This window comes from Panthera leo, chromosome B4, assembly GCF_018350215.1.
Source record: "Panthera leo isolate Ple1 chromosome B4, P.leo_Ple1_pat1.1, whole genome shotgun sequence".
Taxonomy (NCBI): Eukaryota; Metazoa; Chordata; class Mammalia; order Carnivora; family Felidae; genus Panthera; species Panthera leo.
In genome coordinates, this window is record NC_056685.1 from 82,349,440 (window position 1) to 82,368,309 (window position 18,870).

Genomic DNA, 18,870 nt, shown 5'->3' on the forward strand with positions numbered 1-18,870 from the left:
TAGAACAAAAAAAGGCCTTGGAAGGTTTCACTCAACTGGGGAGCGGAACTAAAGTAGCACTGAGGTGTCTGTCCCTTCAGGCTTATAGGAGTTTGGCCAACCTCCCTAATTTGAACATCCTAAAGACTGCATTCCCAGCCTTCTTTTCTGTAGGCCAGAACTCAATGTTATGTTACTTTATCTCCTTACTGTTACACTGGGGTCTCTCTATATAGTTCTGGTCAGTATTATAAAAATGCAAGAGCTTTCTCCTATCCCTTTCTATAACCTTTTAACCTGCTGTTGCAGTTGTTTCCTCTGGTCTACCTCTGGAAAGAGCTAGGAATTCAAAACAGATTGTTCCTAAAGGAACCTGAACATTTAGCCTCCTTTATTCAGGGTTTCTTGAACCCATGAACAGATGTGCAAATCATGCACACTGTCTCTTTCTGTCAGATGCATGTGAGCACCCACACACACAAAGATAAATATCAGAGAAGCCACTCTAACTATAATTCATATTTTAGAGTAAAAAGGACATGCTATTACCAATCCTTGGCAAAAGCATAAAGGTAAAGGCCAGGTATACGTATCGTAGACTCACTTCTATCAATTCTCCCTTCTCCTTGCCCTGACTACAACAGATGTGCAGAGGCTGAGGATTCTCTAGCCCCAATTACTACAAACCACCAGACACATGGCTAGAGGGCCCCATAACCTGCTCCAGTGTAAAGAAACAGGTAATGTCTAGGAATTTCAATCTAGTGAATAAAATTAACTGGTGAAGGGTCTCACATTTCATTACAAATCTTCCTGTCTCTCGGTGAATGGAAAAAAAGGAAACTGAGTTGGGAATACAGAAACCTGAGACCCAGCTCTAGCTCCACAACGGACCAAATGTGTGACCTTGGGCAAATTACTTAAACTCTCTGGGCCTCAGTTTCCATACTCCACAAGAAATGAAGCATCTTGGACTACATAAATTCTAAGGTGCTCTACAAATTACATGATTCTGAGTTTCAGCATATAAAACAAAAATATCTAAATTAGGAGGTAGGGGCGTCTGGGTGGCTCAGTCAGTTGAGCAACCAACTTTGGCTCAGGTCATGATCTCATGCTTCGTGGGTTTGAGCCCTGAGTCAGGCTCTGTGCTGACAGCTGAGAGCCTGGAGCCTGTGTTTCCTATGTAGGATTCTGTGTCTCTCTCTCTCTGCTGCTCCCCCACTCCTGCTCTGTCTCTCTGTCTCTCTCTCTCTTGCTCTCAAAAATACACATTTAAAAAAAGAAAAAAATATTGAAAAAAATAAATTAGGGGTAATTACATTATACAAGGTGCCTTATGACTAACTGACCTTCCTCTTTTTAGGCAACTCTCTTGACTTTTTTTTTTTTAAGTTTATTTGAGAGAGAGAGAGTATGTGACCAGGGGAGGAGCAGAAAGAGAAAGAAAGAGAGAGAGAGAGAGAGAGAGAGAGAGAGAATATCCCAAGCAGGCTCCACACTGTCAGCGCAGAGCCCAATGTGGGGCTCGAACTCATGAACGATGAGATCATGACCTGAGCCGAAATCGGAGTCAGACTGCTAAAAGCAACTGAGCCACCCAGGTGCACCCAGCCCCTTTTTTAAAAAATTTCTAATGTTTATTTATTTCTCAGAGGGAGAAAGAGAGAGAAAGAGACAGAGCACAAGTGGGGGAGGGGCAGAAAGAGAGACACAGAATCCGAAGCCGCTCCAAGCTCTGAGCGGTTAGCACAAAGCTGGAAACAGGGCTCAAACTCGTGAACCGCTCAAACTCGTGAACCGAGAGATCATGACCTGAGCCGAAGACGGTTAAGGATACTTAACAGAATGAGTCACCCAAGTGCCCCGCCTTTTTTTTTTTTAATGTTTGTTTATTTTTGAGAAAGAGAGAGAAAGCGCATACATGGGAGGAGCACAAAGAGGGGGAGACAGAGGATATGAAGTGGACTCCACGCTGACAGCAAAGAGCCAAATATAGGACTTGAACCCACCAACCGTGACATCATGACCTAAGCCAAAGTCATACATTTAACCGACTGAGCCCACCCAGACACCTCAACTTTCTCGACTTTTTAAGTGAAAGGAAGTGGTATTTTTTTCTTTAAGCAGCAGAGTCCTTAGACTGAAGTCACTCCTCCTCTTAGAGAAATTACTTCTGAGGAACTAAATTTCCTCACTTGTGAGATGAGGGGATGGGCTACATTGTCCCAAAGGTTCTGTTTAATTCTAGAATGCTGTGATCCATACTAGATTTACCACAGTGAGGGTAGGTGGGTTGGTTGGTTGATTTATTTATTTATTTTTTTAGTAAGCTCTATGCCCAACAGGGGGCTTGAACTCATGATCCCACAATCAAGAGTCCCCTGAGATCAAGAGTCACATGGTCTACTGACTGAGTGAGCCATGCACCCCACCACAAAGGATTTCAAAATTAAAATTCCTTTAGCATATTTTAATTGGTTCAATTTACAAAAGAATCCAGAGGGCACACAATTCAAGAATGTACTTAACACTTGAAGGGAAGCCTACTAGGCCTCAAAGGGCAGCAAAGACCTTCCACTTAGTCACCAGCACCAAGCACTCTGTGTGGTTGCCCCAAATCTCATCTTCATTCTCTATACACAGCCCCCTTGCCAAAAGAGGCATGTAAAAGATACAGAAAACACAATCCTTGTCCTCAAACTAAGGTGTAGGCTTGAGTCCAATGAGTGAGTATATGCAAGATATAAAACACATTAAAAAAACATAAAATTTACTAAGCAGTTTTCCAAGTAAAGGTTACTGTAAGATATAAATAGGCACAGAACAGACTGATGTGGATTAATCACAGAAAGCTTTATGCAGAAGAATTTCAAGAATCAGGTTTTCAAAAGCAGAAGGAACTCAGATAGGATGAGAAGAGACCTGAATTCTGGAATGGGATTCTGAATCAAGGCTCTTTACCTTCCAAGTGTTGGGGGGTAGGCTCCCTGTTCACAAGGCTCCAACCCCCTGATGCCTCCACTCAGTGCCACTCAGGAGACGCTCCCAGTAACCCATCTTGTTGGCTATTCTCCGACTGAGTCTTCCTTCCTAGTGACAAGCTCCATCGCCAAGGGGATGGATGTGATGTCACAATCAGGAGCACTCTATTAATAGGAACAAGGAAGAAAAAGGTGAGTCAGGGGAACTACCTCCACTTGGCAGTGAGACTAGACAGATTGGATCTGGCAGTTGGTTGAGGAGGAGGAGGAGACAATTCCATTAAGGCCTACAGGTTTCAGAGCTGAGGACACAGCACTAACTTCTAAGGATGGAGGTTACTGGCTAAGAAATCACACACACACACAGTCCAAGAGATTCAAACAGAGCTGAGAGAGGCAGAGAAAGGGACAAGAATAAATATGAAGAAGAAGCACTGTTTGAGACAGAAAGATTCTCTTACTCGGTGTACACAACCACAAATAATGTCAATGATTCCAGATCTGTGGCTATACAACGCACAGATCAATGATACCTTATATGCACAGTATGATGCTTAAATGTTTCCCAAATGCTTTCACATAAATTACTGAATTCATGTAAAAAGAATTCTAATCCCACCCTCCAACTGGAAAATACTATTTCATAAGAAGATACTCAAGAATGTTCATACAGGTGTGATTCTACTTCCCAAGTCAGAAAATATTCCTGAGGGTATCAGGCTTTATTAAAAAGGTGGGGGGGGGGGGGCCACAGGGGGGTGCTTGGGTGGCTCAGTGGGTTAAGTGTCCAACGGCTCAGGTTATGATCTCGAGGTTCATGGGTTTGAGCCCCATATCAGGCTCTGTGCTGACAGCTCAGAGCCTGGAGCCTGCTTTGGATTCTGTGTCTCCCTCTCTCTCTGCCCCTCCCTTGCCCACACTCTGTCTCTCTCTCTCTCTCTCAAAAATAAATAAACACTAAAAATTTTTTTTTCTTTTTTTAATGAAGAGACAGTGAAACAGGAAATTATTCCAGACTGGGCAACTGGGAATACTAGAGGTAGCAGTATGAATAGGCAGACTAGACTCTCATTACTAAAAGAATGGAACCAAGAGGGACAAGGCTTCAGATGAAGGGTGCTGAGAGATCTACTCAATACTACACAGGAGCATAGCAACTATTCCAACTCCTCTTGTCAACATCACATGGCTATCAATAGATTAAGGGCTGCATAACAAAGGAATAGGATGATGATAATTTTTATACATAAAACTGAGATTATTTCATCTTCTGAGCCTGGCACACACACTGATTAGTTCACTATACTCATCAGCCACAACACGTTTTAGCGTGGCATTTTTAAACTAACAGAGCGATAAATGTGCAATGCCAGACCCACTTTCTATTTGAGGGGTTGGGGGTGGGAGTTGTTTCTCCCTCATCCATAACACAAAGGAGAATATAATGCTGCTTCCATTTTGACAACACCCTATCTCCCAACAGCCTGACATATGCACCTGTACTCCACGAAATGCTTCCACGAACCACTGCTGTTGGCTATACTCAGTCTTCTACTGACAAGCTCCAGACTCAGAAAGCAAACTGTTACCCACTCTTGGGAAAAAAACAATCTTACTCTGATGCTCCCTTAGCCAGAACAAAACAGGATTTTTCAAATGAGAGGAGGACCAGGAGTCAGGAGACGGGTTGTGGTCCCAGCTCTGCCAACTGTATGACTTTAAACAAGCCAAGTATCCTTTCTATAGTTTTTAATGTCTTCACCCGACAAGTAGGGAAGATACCTGCCTTATCTACCTAATATGTTGTACTAGAACAATCAGAGACATAATAAATGTGAAAACATACTGAATACAGCTATGTCTCAGGTAAGGTTTTGTAGTAATAAAATGCAAAATAAATTTAAGAGTACTGAAGGCAGGTGAGGGAATGCTTGAAAGAAGCTTGGTTCCTTTTTAATTACTAGGAACCAGGCCCAGCCACAGAGTCGGCTGGACACACAGGGTAGTACCACTATCATATCACTCAAATTCCCTAATACTAGTCTACCCCATTCCTATCTGGAGGGAAACTATCAGCCAGCAACACTATCAGTTTCTTGTCCTATTGTCAGACTCTAAAACCACCTGTATAGGAAGTGATTAGACTGTCACTATCACAGCCCATCCCCCATGAACAGTGGCTCCTGAATAGCCACACTTGTTGTTAGGTGGAATGAAGTCAGTTTGTGAATGGGGAAGATGTCAGTCCCTCAAGCAAAACACTCTCACCTCTCTTAGTTTTCTGCTCCTTCTCCAGCCCCCTCCTTCCCACTCCCCAATTTCACAGAGTTCTGGGTTGGGGAAGGCTTTCCGGTGAGTGAAGTCTGTATAAAGGGCCTGGCTGCAAACCCAAGGAAGGGATGTAAGGAATGTGAGATTCCTTCACGGAGGGGGGGAGGGGGGGGAAGGAATGGAGAAGGAAGACAAGGCTGCCAAAGACAAGGCACGGGAGAGGAGCCAAGCTATGGCGCTTCGAGGGCGGGGGTTCAGGTTCCGCCACCCCTGCCCAGGCTGGCCCCCAGAATATTCCCTTCCTCCCCTCTCAACCCGTCAACACTCCCCATTTAAATACCACGTTGCAACCCCAGGTCCCTTCTTTCCTGTCCTCCAGCCAGCCCAGACCCCCTCCCGCACTTAAGGCTACCCTACTCCAATGGACCTCCCCCGCAACCCACCCTCCAGCGCCCCTTTCTCACCTCCCGACTCCTCCCTATCCCTGTTCCCTTGCTCCATTTTTCATCTTTACTCCTAACCCTTCTCCTGACCTCCAATATCTCGAACCCGTGCCCCAATCCCGGTGGGACATCGCCCCCTCCCCTCCCACACCCTCTTTTAGGTGGGAGCCGGCGCAGGCGCAGTACGCACCGCCCTGGAAGCGGTCTGGACTCTTCGTACCCCGGCCCGGCTGAAGCTGAGGCCGCAGCGGCCACGGAATAGCTCGGGTGCCGGGTCCCAGCCTTTCCTGGGAGGGGAAGGGGAAGGGGAAGGAGAGGAAAGGTTCCAACCACTCGTCGCCTTGTGAGACGGATCCCTTGCCCCGCCTACCACTGCTACGCAACCCGGCGGAATCTCGTCACCAAACTCCGCCTCTCTGTTTAACTCGGACCTAGACTAGACGCCAAGAGCGACCAACGAGGAGGGAGGAAGGTTAGCCGGGCCTCCTCTCTACACCGGAAATCTTTATGATCCCAACGAGGACTATATAGCCATCTGGGAGGGAGAACTCTATGTTCTTCCCAGCATGAGTGTTGGGGGCGGAGCCGGAGGCTAGCTCCCGGGAGGCAGAGGCTACGCTTTGGAGAGGTGTACGTGTCCCATCTCCTAAAGTTGATGCCACGAGGTGCGAGATCGTTGCGAGGAGGCTGGCCTGCAGTGTGACCTGCCATCTCCCGTTACCAGAGTGGTGGTCAGCATCCCGGAGCTTCCCGAACCTATGACTTATAGTCACGGGAGTGGATACGGCGACCACGGGGTGGAGAATTGGAGTGTCTAACCGCAAAGCTTTAATCTAGCGTGCCCAACGGGTTCCCTACCTCTCCTCGCCGCACTCCTGTTGTGTCTACGTTGGCTCTCCGGACACTCATAGAGTTCCCTGAAGCACCTAAGGGCAGGGAAGGGAGATAAAATGTCCCTCTTCCTAGGTTGTGCCTTGATTTCCTTGGGATACGACACCGTAGTTGAGGGGTGTGGGCAGGAGAGAACCTGGGATCCGAGGAAAATCAAGGCGGAGCCTAAAGCTCTCTAGAAGGTAAGGGATTAATTAAACCAAAGCATTACAACTACATGACCTCTTAAGCTAATCTGATATTAAACACTATTTGTTATGGATATTCGCTAAACAAATGGTAGTGCTTTGTACATATGTAATTGGTTTATACACAACATTACAGAACTAGAACCTTTTGTTGATTTTCTAACAAATCCCAAGGGGAACTAAAGGTTTGGGCCTCCTCTGTTAAATCCTCTGGGGTCTGGGAGAGGAGGCGGGCCAGACCCTGGGATCTAGTGAGGTAAGTACATTAGGAAGAGGTGTCTTTCAGACTCTGAGAGAGACTAATGCAAATGCTGTTCTCTGTGCCCCGGGTTCCATTCTTTCAAAAAGGGTGTCTGCCTCTGGTGTGAAGGCCACTTTTTCCAAAACCCTGACCGCGCTGGGTCGTGCATTAAAAATGAGGACCCCAGGGGCGCCTGGGTGGCTCAGTCGGTTAAGCGGCCGACTTCGGCTCAGCTCATGATCTCACAGTCTGTGAGTTCGAGCCCCGCGTCGGGCTCTGTGCTGACAGCTCAGAGCCTGGAGCCTGTTTCAGATTCTGTGTCTCCCTCTCTCTGACCCTCCCCCGTTCATGCTCTGTCTCTCTCTGTCTCAAAAATAAATAAACTTTAAAAAAAAAATTAAAAAAAAAATGAGGACCCCAAATCAGGAATAGAGATAAGGATTATAGCAGTGGGAAAAGAAAGTACCTGTGTGCTAAGCACTGCCTTTTATATAACTTACGTTTTCTTGTCTGCAAAATGCAATTACATATTTAAGAATTATCGAGAAAACAACTGCGGAGCCTGTTTCAGACTTTTGACCACCGTGTTCCAAAACCTCTGGTCCTTTCTCCAGTGTCATGTCTTAAAGAGAAAATTTCAGAGCCTAGGTACATCCTCCCAGTAAAGGAAAGGAAAAGTGGGACTCGAGGCGCCTCCTGGTGGTCAATCTTTCTCCTGGCCAAGCCAACCACCTACCAGGCTCCTTTAATACCTAAAATCCGCCCCTTTTGCGGCGCGTGAATCTTGGATCCCGGTTGGCTGGGCGGGGTCCAGCGGCGGGCGCGGGGCGCGCCGGGACAGTGCTGATTGGTCCGAGGCGGCCAGCCGGAAACTTCCGAGAATGTCCGTACTCCCGCGTTCCACCGCGCTGCATCCGGCGGCAGCGGGGCCTGTGGCTCCCCCTGCGGGCGGCTCTGCTGCGTGCACTGTCCGGCCTGCGGGCTGGGTGGGTGGTGGGTGGTGGGCTGTGGGTGGGGGAGGGGATGGACCGAGTCCTGAGTTGTCCGGATGAGGGTTCGGGAAGGTTTGGCGAGTAAGATTCCATTCCTTGGGTCTGCACCAGTTTCCCTACCCCCCCCCCCCACCCCGTCTCCGTCGGCTCCCCGACTTCTGGGCTTGAGACTGAAAGAGCATCCCGGGACGGGGCCTTCCAGTCCCGAAGCAGCCTATACAGAGACCCTGAAATTCTGATCTTGAAGTTGGAGGCTCCTGGGGAAGTTGGTTTATAACCTTTTAGAAGAATTAGAGGATTTGCGGCTGCCTGACCCCAGCCTAGCGTGGTAGGTAGGCCTTGGGAAATGGAGCATAAGGGCAAAGACTCCAAGCCTTGAGCCATCATTCCCCTTTCCCCCTTCTAGTGTAGTGCGGAGGCTCAGGCAGCATGACGACGGAGACCTTCGTTAAAGATATCAAGCCTGGGCTCAAGAATCTGAACCTCATCTTCATTGTGCTGGAGACAGGTGGCTATTCTGGGATGGTGGGACCCCTGCGCGGGGGTTCTCAGGGTTGGGGAGGGGGCAGGAGGGGAAGAGCACCACCTCCTCTGTTAATTAGCTACCGGGATGTCAGGGTGCACCCCAAAACGCTGCTTACGCGGAATCTCCTACACCCTGGCCTGGAGAGTTGTAGTCGAGTGCAGAGTAGATGGAACTCGCCAGATCCAAGCCTCCAGCGCCACTCAGGCCTCTTTCCACTCAGTGCCCTCTCCATGGTGCTGTCCCTCCACTCCCCCTCACCCACCCATACCTAGATCTCATCCCTCTGACCCTCCCTTCACCTCCACCCCAACATTTGTCTGTTCCTTCCAGGCCGAGTGACCAAGACAAAGGACGGGCACGAGGTTCGGACCTGCAAGGTGGCCGACAAAACTGGCAGCATCAATATCTCTGTGTGGGACGACGTGGGCAACCTGATCCAGCCTGGAGACATTATTCGGCTCACCAAAGGGTAACTCCTGGTTATTCCTGGCTATCCAAGGCTAGTAAGTCAAGGGGGTTAGAGTTAACAGTCCCTATAACTCTTCTGAGTACTCTGAGTCCTACTTTTCGTGCCCCCACAGGTACGCTTCAGTATTCAAAGGTTGTCTGACACTATACACTGGACGTGGGGGTGATCTTCAAAAGATTGGAGAGTAAGTGTTTTGGGGATTGGGATGCAGAAGCACCAGCCAGCATAAGGGTATATAGTCCATGTCTTGTATCTAGACCTTTCTCAGGCCTCCAGAGGCTGGGTCTGAGGCTTCAACTAATTTCTCCCTTTGCAGATTCTGTATGGTTTATTCTGAGGTTCCTAACTTCAGTGAGCCAAACCCAGAGTACAGTGCCCAGCAGGCACCCAATAAGACGGTGAGTCCCATGGCCTTGATATGGGGAAGGAGGGTAGGTCCAGCCAAGAAGCATGGTAGGGAACAAGGTCTGAGTATTTAATTTGTGCCTTCAGGTCCAGAACGACAGCAGCCCTACGGCTCCCCAGCCTACCACCGGACCCCCTGCCGTTTCTCCAGGTAAACCTTTCCCTTCCATCTGCTGGTTCTCTCCCTAGCATGGAAAGATGCATTGCCCTCATCCTTTTTCCCAATTTGTCTTCTTTCCATGTATCCCCTTCCACCTAATTCTCCCAGTTCTTTTGTAAGTCCTTGTGGGGAAAATATTTGGGGACCTGTTTCTGTCACTGATAGGGCTCTGGTACTCTTTTGCCACTACCACTCAAGGACACAAATGAAAACAGTTTATCCAACAAGATTGCACTCCTTTATTCAAGCTTGTTTCTCTCTGCTTCTTCTCTGGCAGGTCCTTGTCCTTTCCCCCTTGTCCTTTTGACTCATTACATGGCTCTAACATGGATGTATATGACTTAACATGCAGTCTACACTGTACAGAGTTAGGGCACCAAGTAGTTCCCTTTGGGGAGTCACCACTCTTCTTGAAACTAAAGACCCTTCTTCTAGCCTGTGGACCTCAGGATTATGATTCTTCCATCTGATATACTGCAAGACCCTGTTTTTTGGTCTCTTGCTTTTGATTAGAATCACCCACCAACACCACCTCCTTCGTCCCCTGGCTTCTCTTTAGGAACTGGGTTTCACTGGTCTTTTTCTCCTTCTGGGTAATCTCCCGGCTGAGCCTACTACTGCCTGGGTGTTCGACTCCTCTTGCCTCTGATCTGTGTCTTAGGTTTCTCCCTGTGACACTAGGCTTCAGGCTGCTTCTACCCTTGCTCAGTCTGTGTCTACATCCCTAGTTACCATGGTTTTCAGAATTGTTTGTGTCAGAACCACTGGGATCATGGTTTTTTTGGAAACACCATGAAATAACATTTAATTCCACCATAAAAATCAGCATCCATATTTTCACTGGAAAATATGACTGTTACATATGTCCAGGTCTCCATAACTATAACTTATAAGAAGTATTTTAAATAAGGTACATTTAAGCCTGTTTGGCCCTAATGCTCATTTGCCAGATGTTTGTTCACTTTGTTACCTGCTAACAGGTGCAAAAGTCTTAATAAAAAGCATGTCTGGCGTAAGAACTTAACATTAACTCCCTATGTACTCCTAACTTTTTCTGTGAATTGAGGAAAAGGCATTATTTTTCCATTCTGGCAACAGATATCTTAGTCTGGTGGAACAGCCTGGGTCCAAGCAGATATGTGGTTTAAGAATCACTAGCCTATGACTTCTACCCCTTTTAGGGTTCATAGTGCCCTCTGTATAAGAGACACAGGCCTCTGTCTTCATTTGACAAACATAGATGAGGAATGCCAAGGAATAAAAACACAGCACCTGCCTTTAGGAGCTTGTAGTCTATGAAGGAGATGGTCCTACAGATGACACACTGGTAGGGGCAAGGGTAGTGATGTGCACAGTTGTAGGAGCTCAAGGAAATCATCTCACACACCTGGCTCCAATCAAACATGTGAAATATACACCAAAATGTTACTTATCATTTTGAGGGTGTGCGTAATATTTTTTTTTTCCTATTCCTATCTTTATTTTCTTTTTTTTTTATTGTTATTTTTATTGTTAATTTTTTTTTAACGTTTTATTTATTTTTGAGACAGAGAGAAAGCATGAACGGGGGAGGGGCAGAGAGAGAGGGAGACACAGAATCAGAGGCAGGCTCCAGGCTCTGAGCCATCAGCCCAGAGCCTGACGTGGGGCTCGAACTCACGGACCGCAAGATCGTGACCTGAGCTGAAGTCGGACGCTTAACCGACTGAGCCACCCAGGCGCCCCCCTATCTTTATTTTCCAAAATGAAAATGTATGTATCATCGTGATACCCACCACACTTTCCTTTTTTAAAGCTGCTTCTTACATAACACAGAAGCTTTGGGTCCTTCCCCTTCCCATGCTTCTCCAGTTTTACAAAGACTTTCGACAAAGGGGCATTTTGTCAGAGGTCCTTAAGCCTAGAGCTAAACAGCGAATGCTAGGTCTGACCTCCATGATACAAAGGTGAATGGAAGAGAAGAATATCACACTAGGATTCACGTAGCAACTTCCCAAATGATTGAGTCTTCTCAGGGCTCCATTTGTACAACCCCTGCTCTTTACAACTGGTCCAGCTGGCCTGAATGTGCCGCTGTGCTTGATGAAGACTGTGCTACTCTCTAGGGCACAGAGGGAGGCCTTGGGGATGGACCTCTCTCCTACCTTAGTTTTCTAATTCCTGTGTTTCTTCCCCTTCTCCCACTACTAGCCTCTGAGACCCAGAACGGGAATGGACTGAGTGCCCCACCAGGTCCTGGTGGTGGCCCACACCCTCCTCACGCACCCTCGCATCCTCCCAGCACCCGAATTACCCGAAGCCAGCCCAACCACACAGCTGCCGGCCCTCCTGGCCCCTCCAGCAACCCTGTCAGTAACGGCAAAGAGACCCGGAGGAGCAGCAAGAGATAGCAAGACATTCTTCCTCCCTTCCCACCACCCACTATAGCCCAAGTGTCTCCTAGAGAACACAGCCTTTTACTAGGCTGCTGGCTTGTGGGGGGTGGGAGTCGATAGGCAGCAGTATTTTATCCACTGAATTTCACTGGAGGGGTGGTGAGCAGTTGGTCTTATCCACCCTAAGCCCATGCTCCCTGCCTTACCCAGCTAGATCTGCCTATCCCTGGGGATTCAAGGCCCTCTTTCCCTTTAGAAACGACAGTCACAGTCTGTTTCTTGTGTGTGTGATGTGGAAATCAAATCGAATCTCTCCTTCCTAATAAATGTTACCACTCTGTACCGGACTCCTTTGCTTTTCATGGGAAAATGAAGAGGTTAGCAGTCAGACATGTGGGAAAGTGGAGTGTCCCTAGGAGATAGAAGGAAGACAAGTTACAGGTAAGGAAGCATAGGCAAAGCAGGCCTGCCCCTTTAAGGTAGTGTCCCTCCCCTGCCCCCTCCCTGCAGGTGACCCTTGCCCGCTTGCCTGCCTACCCCCCCACAGCTGGAGCCAAGAAGGCTGTGTCCCCCTTCCTCTGGGCGTCCTTCCAGTCTCCTGCTGTCAGGTAACGCCAAAACCTCGGCCCCCTGGACTAATTGCCCTAATCAGACTGTGCTCCCCTGATCTTAAGCCAGGTCAGACATCTGCAGGGAGCCCAGATATTTCTTTCCTCTTCCCACCAGGGCTTCCCCTTTCTTGATCATCTATTTCCAGAGCTCTGGCTCTTACTCTGCTGGGACAAGGAGTTGCTAAGAACGCTTTCTTCCCCATGCACCTGGGGTTGCCACTTATCTGCCTCTTCGCCTCTTTTCCAGCTAAGGGACACCCAAATCCCACTTTCCCGGGGATTGTGGGGATGGAGGTTGGAGATGGAGGAAGCCCAGTACCAGATATAAGGTGTGGAGGGTGGGGGTGAGAGTATATGCAGGGAAAGGTTAAAATGGTACAACTGGCTTAGTGGGGTGAGTTATTTAGAAGGAAAGGCCAGGCTCAGGGTTTCCTTAGCCATGTGGCTTTTCCAGGGGCAGAGGGTGGCCCCTCCCTACTCAGGGGCCCCAGCCAAGACTGACCTTTGACCCCCACCCCAGAGACCAGTGAACCATTAACTCCTCTCTGATGTGAACCTTCCCACACTGGCCCCTCCCCTCCCTGACCCCGCCCCAAGGCAGGTGGGCTGGGAGGGGGGCGGCGTTTGTCCATCCCAGCCCTCTAACTGACGTGGCCTCCATTCCACCAGGGCACCTGGAGGCTGAGCCCCACTCCCCTCCCTGACTCAGGAACCTCTTAGTGTCCACAATAAGGCCTGACCGGGACCTGAGGTGACGACTCTCACGCTGCCAATGAGGGTGAGGCCCTGTGGATTGAAGGGGGACAGAGAGGTGAGGCAGGGTTGAGGGGTGGAGTTTGGAGGACAGGATGAGAAGTCAGCTCTGGATCAGGTGAGGGAAGCATTCTGGGTCAAGGAAGGTGTTCTAGAAACTGGAAAACAGAAGGCCTGAGCTGGACAGCAGAGCAGAAGCCCAGGCCCTTTCTCCTTGTTCTTCCAGGGCACAGTCCTCAGGATGTTCCAAGGGGAATAGAAGCCAGAACCAGAGCCTCTAACCCATTGCCCCCAATAATGGGGCCCCCAATGAGTCATCTGCTGGCTGGCCTGTGTGTGTGGGTGGCCTTGGGCTTGGCAGGGGGCTCAGCCCCCAACCTGGGCCCTGCTGAGCAGGAGCAGAACCATTACTTGGCCCAGCTGTTTGGCCTGTATGGGGAGAACGGGACACTGACAGCCGGGGGCCTAGCGCGGCTTCTCCACAGCCTGGGGCTAGGCCGAGTTCAGGGACTTCGCCTAGGACACCATGGACCTCCGGTTGGTCGGGCTATACCCCCAGTTGGAGACAATTCCACATACAGGTACTACTAACCCTTCCTTCCCTTACCCCAAAATGCCACATGCCCACCTCTTCTCAGTGCTTGGATCAGTCTCCAGTTGCCGACCTCTAGCTTCCTAAAGTCAGATTTCTGGAATTACAAATGTTTCAAAATCTGACTCCTAGTATTCCTTCAAGGCCCCCTTTGCCTCTACTGCTTTCTAATTCTCTCCTCTTCCAGATCCCCGGACCCTCCAATTCTTTGCTCTTAGTCCCAGTGCTCAATGTCTCCAGGCTGACTCGGCTCCCAATTTATAGCATTTTGGCTGCTCTCCCCCCAGCCCCATTTCTCTTTTCCTCACACCCCTCATTCCTAGACTCTCCTATAAATTGACAATTCTCAGATCCTTCTAGAATTGACATTCCACGATTTCTGGGTCCCAGGAACTCAAGCTAGTGGCTGGTCTTCCCTTTCCCCCTAAGCACCCTAGGAACCTCAAGGGGAGTTTCTTAAAGAACATGAGTAAGTCTGGCTTGCTATCCCCTCTGCTCCAGATCACAGGACCCTGAGCTGAGTGTGGATGTCTGGGCTGGGCTGCCTCTGGGTCCCTCAGAGTGGGGTGACCCAGAGGAGCCAAAGGCCCCAGCATCGCCCCGTGGGCCAGCCCCCTCTGGCCTGGACCTCTTTCACAGACTTCTGCTGCTGGACCATTCATTGGCTGACCATCTGAATGAGGATGTGAGTCTGTTGATCTCCAGGGTGAGGGTTGGGGGGAGAAGGACTATGGGATTTAGATGGCCTGAAATTGTTTAAAGAGTAATTTAATACAGTTAATTAAAAAAAAAAAACAAACCCAATCCAGATGTGATCTTAGGGTATGTTATTCCAAGAGTGAAATACGCTTCTTCTGGGCTCAGTGCACATGAACCCACACCCAAGTCTCCAAGGACAGGTTTAGGGGCCACACTTGGTGGCAAAGCAGAGAATCCAGAGAAATAGCTGAGGGTAGGATCTGGGGCTGGCTATCTGGAGAGGAAACCTGCAGGGAGTAGATGGCTGTCTTCAGCCAGAAAGGCAGTGAACGTGTTCCATGTACACCAGAGGGCAGCCAAAGCTAACTGTGAAGCAGGCCTGGTGAGGGTGGGCACCCCATCACAGGAAGCACTCAAGCCAAGTCTGGATGAACATGTAACAGGGCTGTTGCGAGGAAGTTGGATGGCATTTCAGATTCTTTCCCTTCTAAGATTCTGCCATGGAGTGCTCTAGTTGTCCAACCAACTCCATCACCAAATCGTTGAAATCATCAGGAGCTTGGGAGGGAGAGAGATGGTGGCAATGTTTACTAGCACCCAACCTGCACTGAATTGAATATTTGCACTGGATTGAATACTCACTAATAATTAACACACACTGATCCTGTGGAACCACCCCAGTCCCTGATGCACCTGCCAGCATAAGCAAAGGGGATCCTGGAGAGACCCAAGAATCCATACAATGGAAGGACAGACATTAAAGACCACAGTTCTCAGCAATGCCCCAAAATATGACCTCTAACTCAACTCCCTTAGTGTCTGAATGGCTCCCAGCTGCTGGTCAACTTTGGCCTGAGCCCTGCTGCTCCTCTGACCCCTCGTCAGTTTGCTCTGCTGTGTCCAGCCCTGCTTTATCAGATCGACAGCCGTGTCTGCATCCAGGCCCCAACCCCAACCCCCTCAGGGGATCTTCTGTCTGGTCAGTGGGTGAGAGTGGGTGGCAGGGTGCCTTGAACCCTGGTAGGGAGTTGGCCCCTGGCCAAGCAAGATGGGTTTGTCGGGGTCCTGCCTCCCTTTGCAGTGTATCTCTGCCCTGCATTTCTTCTGAGGCCCTCCTTCCAACCCTAGCCTAACTTCAGTCCCTGATTCTCCCCAGCCTTGGTTCATAGCGCCCTGGCAGTCCTGCTGCTCAGCCTCCCTGCTCCCCTCTCCTTGCTGCTGCTGCGGCTCCTGGGACCTCGTCTATTACGGCCCCTGCTGGGTTTCCTGGGGGCCCTGGCCGTGGGCACTCTTTGTGGGGATGCACTGCTACACCTGCTGCCACATGTACGTGAAGCCCCTTCCTTGCTCCCTGCCCCGTGATGGGCAGCCTCCACGTACCCAAGGTGTTCCCAGTCACAGGACATCCCCTCCTCATTCCTGTCAGATCCCACGCACCACTCCCCAACCTCAGCTTCAGCCCACAGCTGCCTTCTAGCAGCGAGTGAAGGCTTGCCACGTCCCACACAGGAGGGGGATGTTGTCGGGTGCAGGGGCTTCTGGGGTCTGCCCTGACCCCCTCTCTGTCAGGCACAAGGAGGGCAGCATGCTGGACCTAGCGGACAACCAGAGGAGGACCTGGGACCAGGACTGTCAGTACTCGGAGGTCTCTTCCTGCTCTTTGTGCTGGAGAACGTGCTAGGGCTTTTGCGGCACAGAGGGCTCAGGCCAGTGAGTGATACCCTTTTCTCCTCCTCCTGCCAAAACTAGAGTCCTGGCCAAGAACTGGCCACGCAAGCCAGGAGGTGAGGGTGTGGGGTGTGTTCCTGAAGCGCTGTTTTCCTGAGTGTGCAGTCCTGACAACTAACAGAGAGTGGGTAGGGGGCTCCTTAGCATAGACCTGGGACTCCTGGCCAAGCGGCCTCCTCTCCCAAGTTCAAGTCAACAAGAAACAAGGAGTGCCAACCTGGGAAGAGAGCGGAAAAGCCAAAAAATATCTGCAAGTGCCAGAGGTGAACCCAGGTGCTCACTTTCCCAGCTGGTAGCCAGGCCTCTCCTTAGCCCCTGGCTCTGTTGCCTCCTCCACCAGGAGGGATACCCTCCCATTTCAGAGATGCTGCAGGCGAAAAAGAAAGGATTTCAGAGCACCAGCCCTGGACCTGGAGGATGGCAGTGGGATGGCCCTTCAGCCCCTGCAGGCAGCTCCAGGTAACCAGAAGAGAAAATGAAGAGTAGGCTCCCAGCTCCCGGTTCTCACTTGCAGCCACTGGCACTGTTCTTGTCCTTCCTGCAGAGCAAGAAGCTCAGGGCTGCCGTGGGGAGGACAGCCAGCCCCCACCAGCCCCAGCTCCTACTGGGCACCAAGGCCACAGTCACGGGAACCAGGGTGGCGGTGATGCCAATATAACGTGGATGGTCCTCCTGGGAGACGGTCTGCACAACCTCACTGATGGGCTGGCCATAGGTGTGATGGGAGGAGAGGGCTACCAGGAAGTGGGGGAGGGAAGGGAATGCAGGCCCCTGTGCCCCTGGGGAGAGCTTTCTCCCAGGCTGATGACCTCCAATCCTGCCAACCCCAGGTGCTGCCTTCTCCGATGGCTTCTCCAGTGGCCTCAGCACCACCCTAGCAGTCTTCTGCCATGAGCTACCCCATGAACTGGGTAGGAATGGCAGAAGTGGGGTGGGGTGGGCTCTAGAAAGGAGAGGCCTCCAAGGGGTGGAATTTAGGAGGCTGGCAGGTGACAGGGGTGAGGGACGGCCCTGGCTTATTATTCCCTCCCACCCTGTCGTCTCTTCCTCACAGGTGACTTTGCGATGCTGCTCCGAGCAGGGCTGCCCTTTCGGAGGCTGCTGCTGCTGAGTTTGGTGTCTGGAGCCCTGGGACTAGGGGGTGCAGCCCTAGGGGTGGGGCTCAGTTTGGGCCCTGTCCCTCTCACTTCCTGGGTGTTTGGGGTCACTGCTGGGGTCTTCCTCTATGTGGCCCTTGTGGACATGGTGAGAGGTGTGGGGTAGTGCAGGGAAAGCAAGGGAGGCAGGGAGGTGGGTTCAGCGGAGGGGGACGTATGGGTCCTTCTGCCTCCACCACAGGCCACCTGGAAAGGTGCTGGACCCAGGCTGGGTGGAGTCTGAGAAACAAGGGCCTGGAAGAGTTCAGAGGGGTTGCCAGTACTTTCTGACGCCTCCTTCTCATGCTTGACGTGGGGTGGTGCAGAGACAATGCCAGGATCCTGATGCTCTTTTTTTCTTTCAGCTACCAGCCCTGCTTCGGCCTCCCGAGCCCCTCCCTACGCTCCATGTGCTACTGCAGGGGTTGGGGCTGCTGCTGGGGGGCAGCCTCATGCTCACCATAGCCATGCTGGAGGAGCAGCTATGGCCCCTGGTCTCTGATGGCTGATGGGGGCCAGTGGAAAGGCGCCAGGTTGCCCTTCCTTCCCCCCAACCACAGGAATGGAGGCGGGACACAGGGCCAGTAGGAGCAATAGGATTTTAATAAACAGAACCCATCCCAAAGCCATGACTACGACAGTTGTACTTGCACCAAAACAGCATAGAAAACCAGGATGTGGTGGGAGGAGGGCTCAAAGCAGGTCGGGGGAGGACATGAGCAGGGGCCTGGAGGGTGCAAGGTGCATCAATCTGCAGAGAGCGCATTGTGCTTTAGCCCAGGGAGGAGGGGTAGGGTGGGGCAAATGCACCGCCAGGTCCCCACATTTTCCTGCTGCCCTCAGCACCCTGGGGATACAGGCATCTGGGCGGATCTGCCCTTTATTGCTGCCCACCAGCATTAAACACCCCTGACCCCAACGCTAGCACCACAGGTGGATCCGGGGCAGGGAAAAGGGCAAGAACGGGAAAATTGCTTAGAGAAAGATTCAACTAGAATCCAGTGAATTGTGCTCAGTTCTCTTTACTTCCTACAACCGAGTACATGGGTCACAGGGTGGAGGGTGCAACAGGACATGAAACATGCCCCTCGGTGCCCCCAACACACCCCTGCACACAGGATGGTGGTGTCTGCAGCATCACAGGTCATGCAGGGCACAGGGAAGGGGAGGTTCACACACACATAGACGCCCACAGCGGGTACCAGACAGAGAACACCCCTGAATATACACAGCTGTACACAGGGAACCCCCAGGTCCCCAACCCAACCCTCTCCCCTGTCTTGCCGTCCCCCAGGCAGGAGGAACTGTATTGCTTTGAGAGAGCCACCCTGGGGGCCGCTCTGCCAGGCACCCTCCCCTCCCCTCCCCCCCCACCCCCATTTTGGCACATCTGCAAGACACACGGCAGCGAGAGTAGGCACCCTCCC

General features: G+C 50.8%; 3 protein-coding genes across 8 annotated transcripts in view; 2 read left to right on the forward strand and 1 right to left on the reverse strand.

Moving 5' to 3' along the window:
• RNF41 (ring finger protein 41) overlaps positions 1 to 6,068 on the reverse strand; it is a 28,177-nt gene extending 22,109 nt beyond the window's left edge. Inside the window, exons 1-3 of one of the 3 annotated variants that reach the window (XM_042946860.1) lie at positions 5,868 to 6,032; positions 5,232 to 5,343; positions 2,944 to 3,128 (exon numbers count right to left, since the gene is read on the reverse strand). The gene's annotated coding sequence lies outside the window, so the exon portion shown is untranslated. The other 2 variants (XM_042946861.1, XM_042946859.1) reach the window with 2 other exon arrangements.
• A 60-nt stretch (positions 6,069 to 6,128) lies between these two features.
• On the forward strand, positions 6,129 to 12,266 carry NABP2 (nucleic acid binding protein 2). 4 transcript variants are annotated; one of them, XM_042946864.1, is made up of 7 exons: positions 6,129 to 6,750; positions 8,396 to 8,497; positions 8,846 to 8,984; positions 9,097 to 9,168; positions 9,301 to 9,382; positions 9,477 to 9,540; positions 11,740 to 12,266. In XM_042946864.1, exons 2-7 carry the CDS (start codon positions 8,419 to 8,421, stop codon positions 11,937 to 11,939), a joined length of 636 nt encoding a protein of 211 aa, XP_042802798.1. In that variant the 5' UTR covers positions 6,129 to 6,750; positions 8,396 to 8,418; the 3' UTR covers positions 11,940 to 12,266. The 4 variants fall into 4 exon arrangements, with proteins under 4 accessions (XP_042802798.1, XP_042802799.1, XP_042802800.1 ...); XM_042946865.1 differs by lacking the exon at positions 6,129 to 6,750 and adding an exon at positions 7,885 to 7,983; XM_042946866.1 differs by lacking the exon at positions 6,129 to 6,750 and adding an exon at positions 8,052 to 8,070.
• A 210-nt stretch (positions 12,267 to 12,476) lies between these two features.
• On the forward strand, positions 12,477 to 18,133 carry SLC39A5 (solute carrier family 39 member 5). Its single transcript, XM_042946858.1, has 11 exons — positions 12,477 to 12,864; positions 13,205 to 13,869; positions 14,382 to 14,565; positions 15,396 to 15,558; positions 15,736 to 15,905; positions 16,149 to 16,289; positions 16,670 to 16,766; positions 16,852 to 17,022; positions 17,138 to 17,218; positions 17,362 to 17,552; positions 17,809 to 18,133. Exons 2-11 carry the CDS (start codon positions 13,586 to 13,588, stop codon positions 17,950 to 17,952), a joined length of 1,626 nt encoding a protein of 541 aa, XP_042802792.1. The 5' UTR covers positions 12,477 to 12,864; positions 13,205 to 13,585; the 3' UTR covers positions 17,953 to 18,133.
• The last annotated feature ends 737 nt before the right edge of the window (positions 18,134 to 18,870 follow it).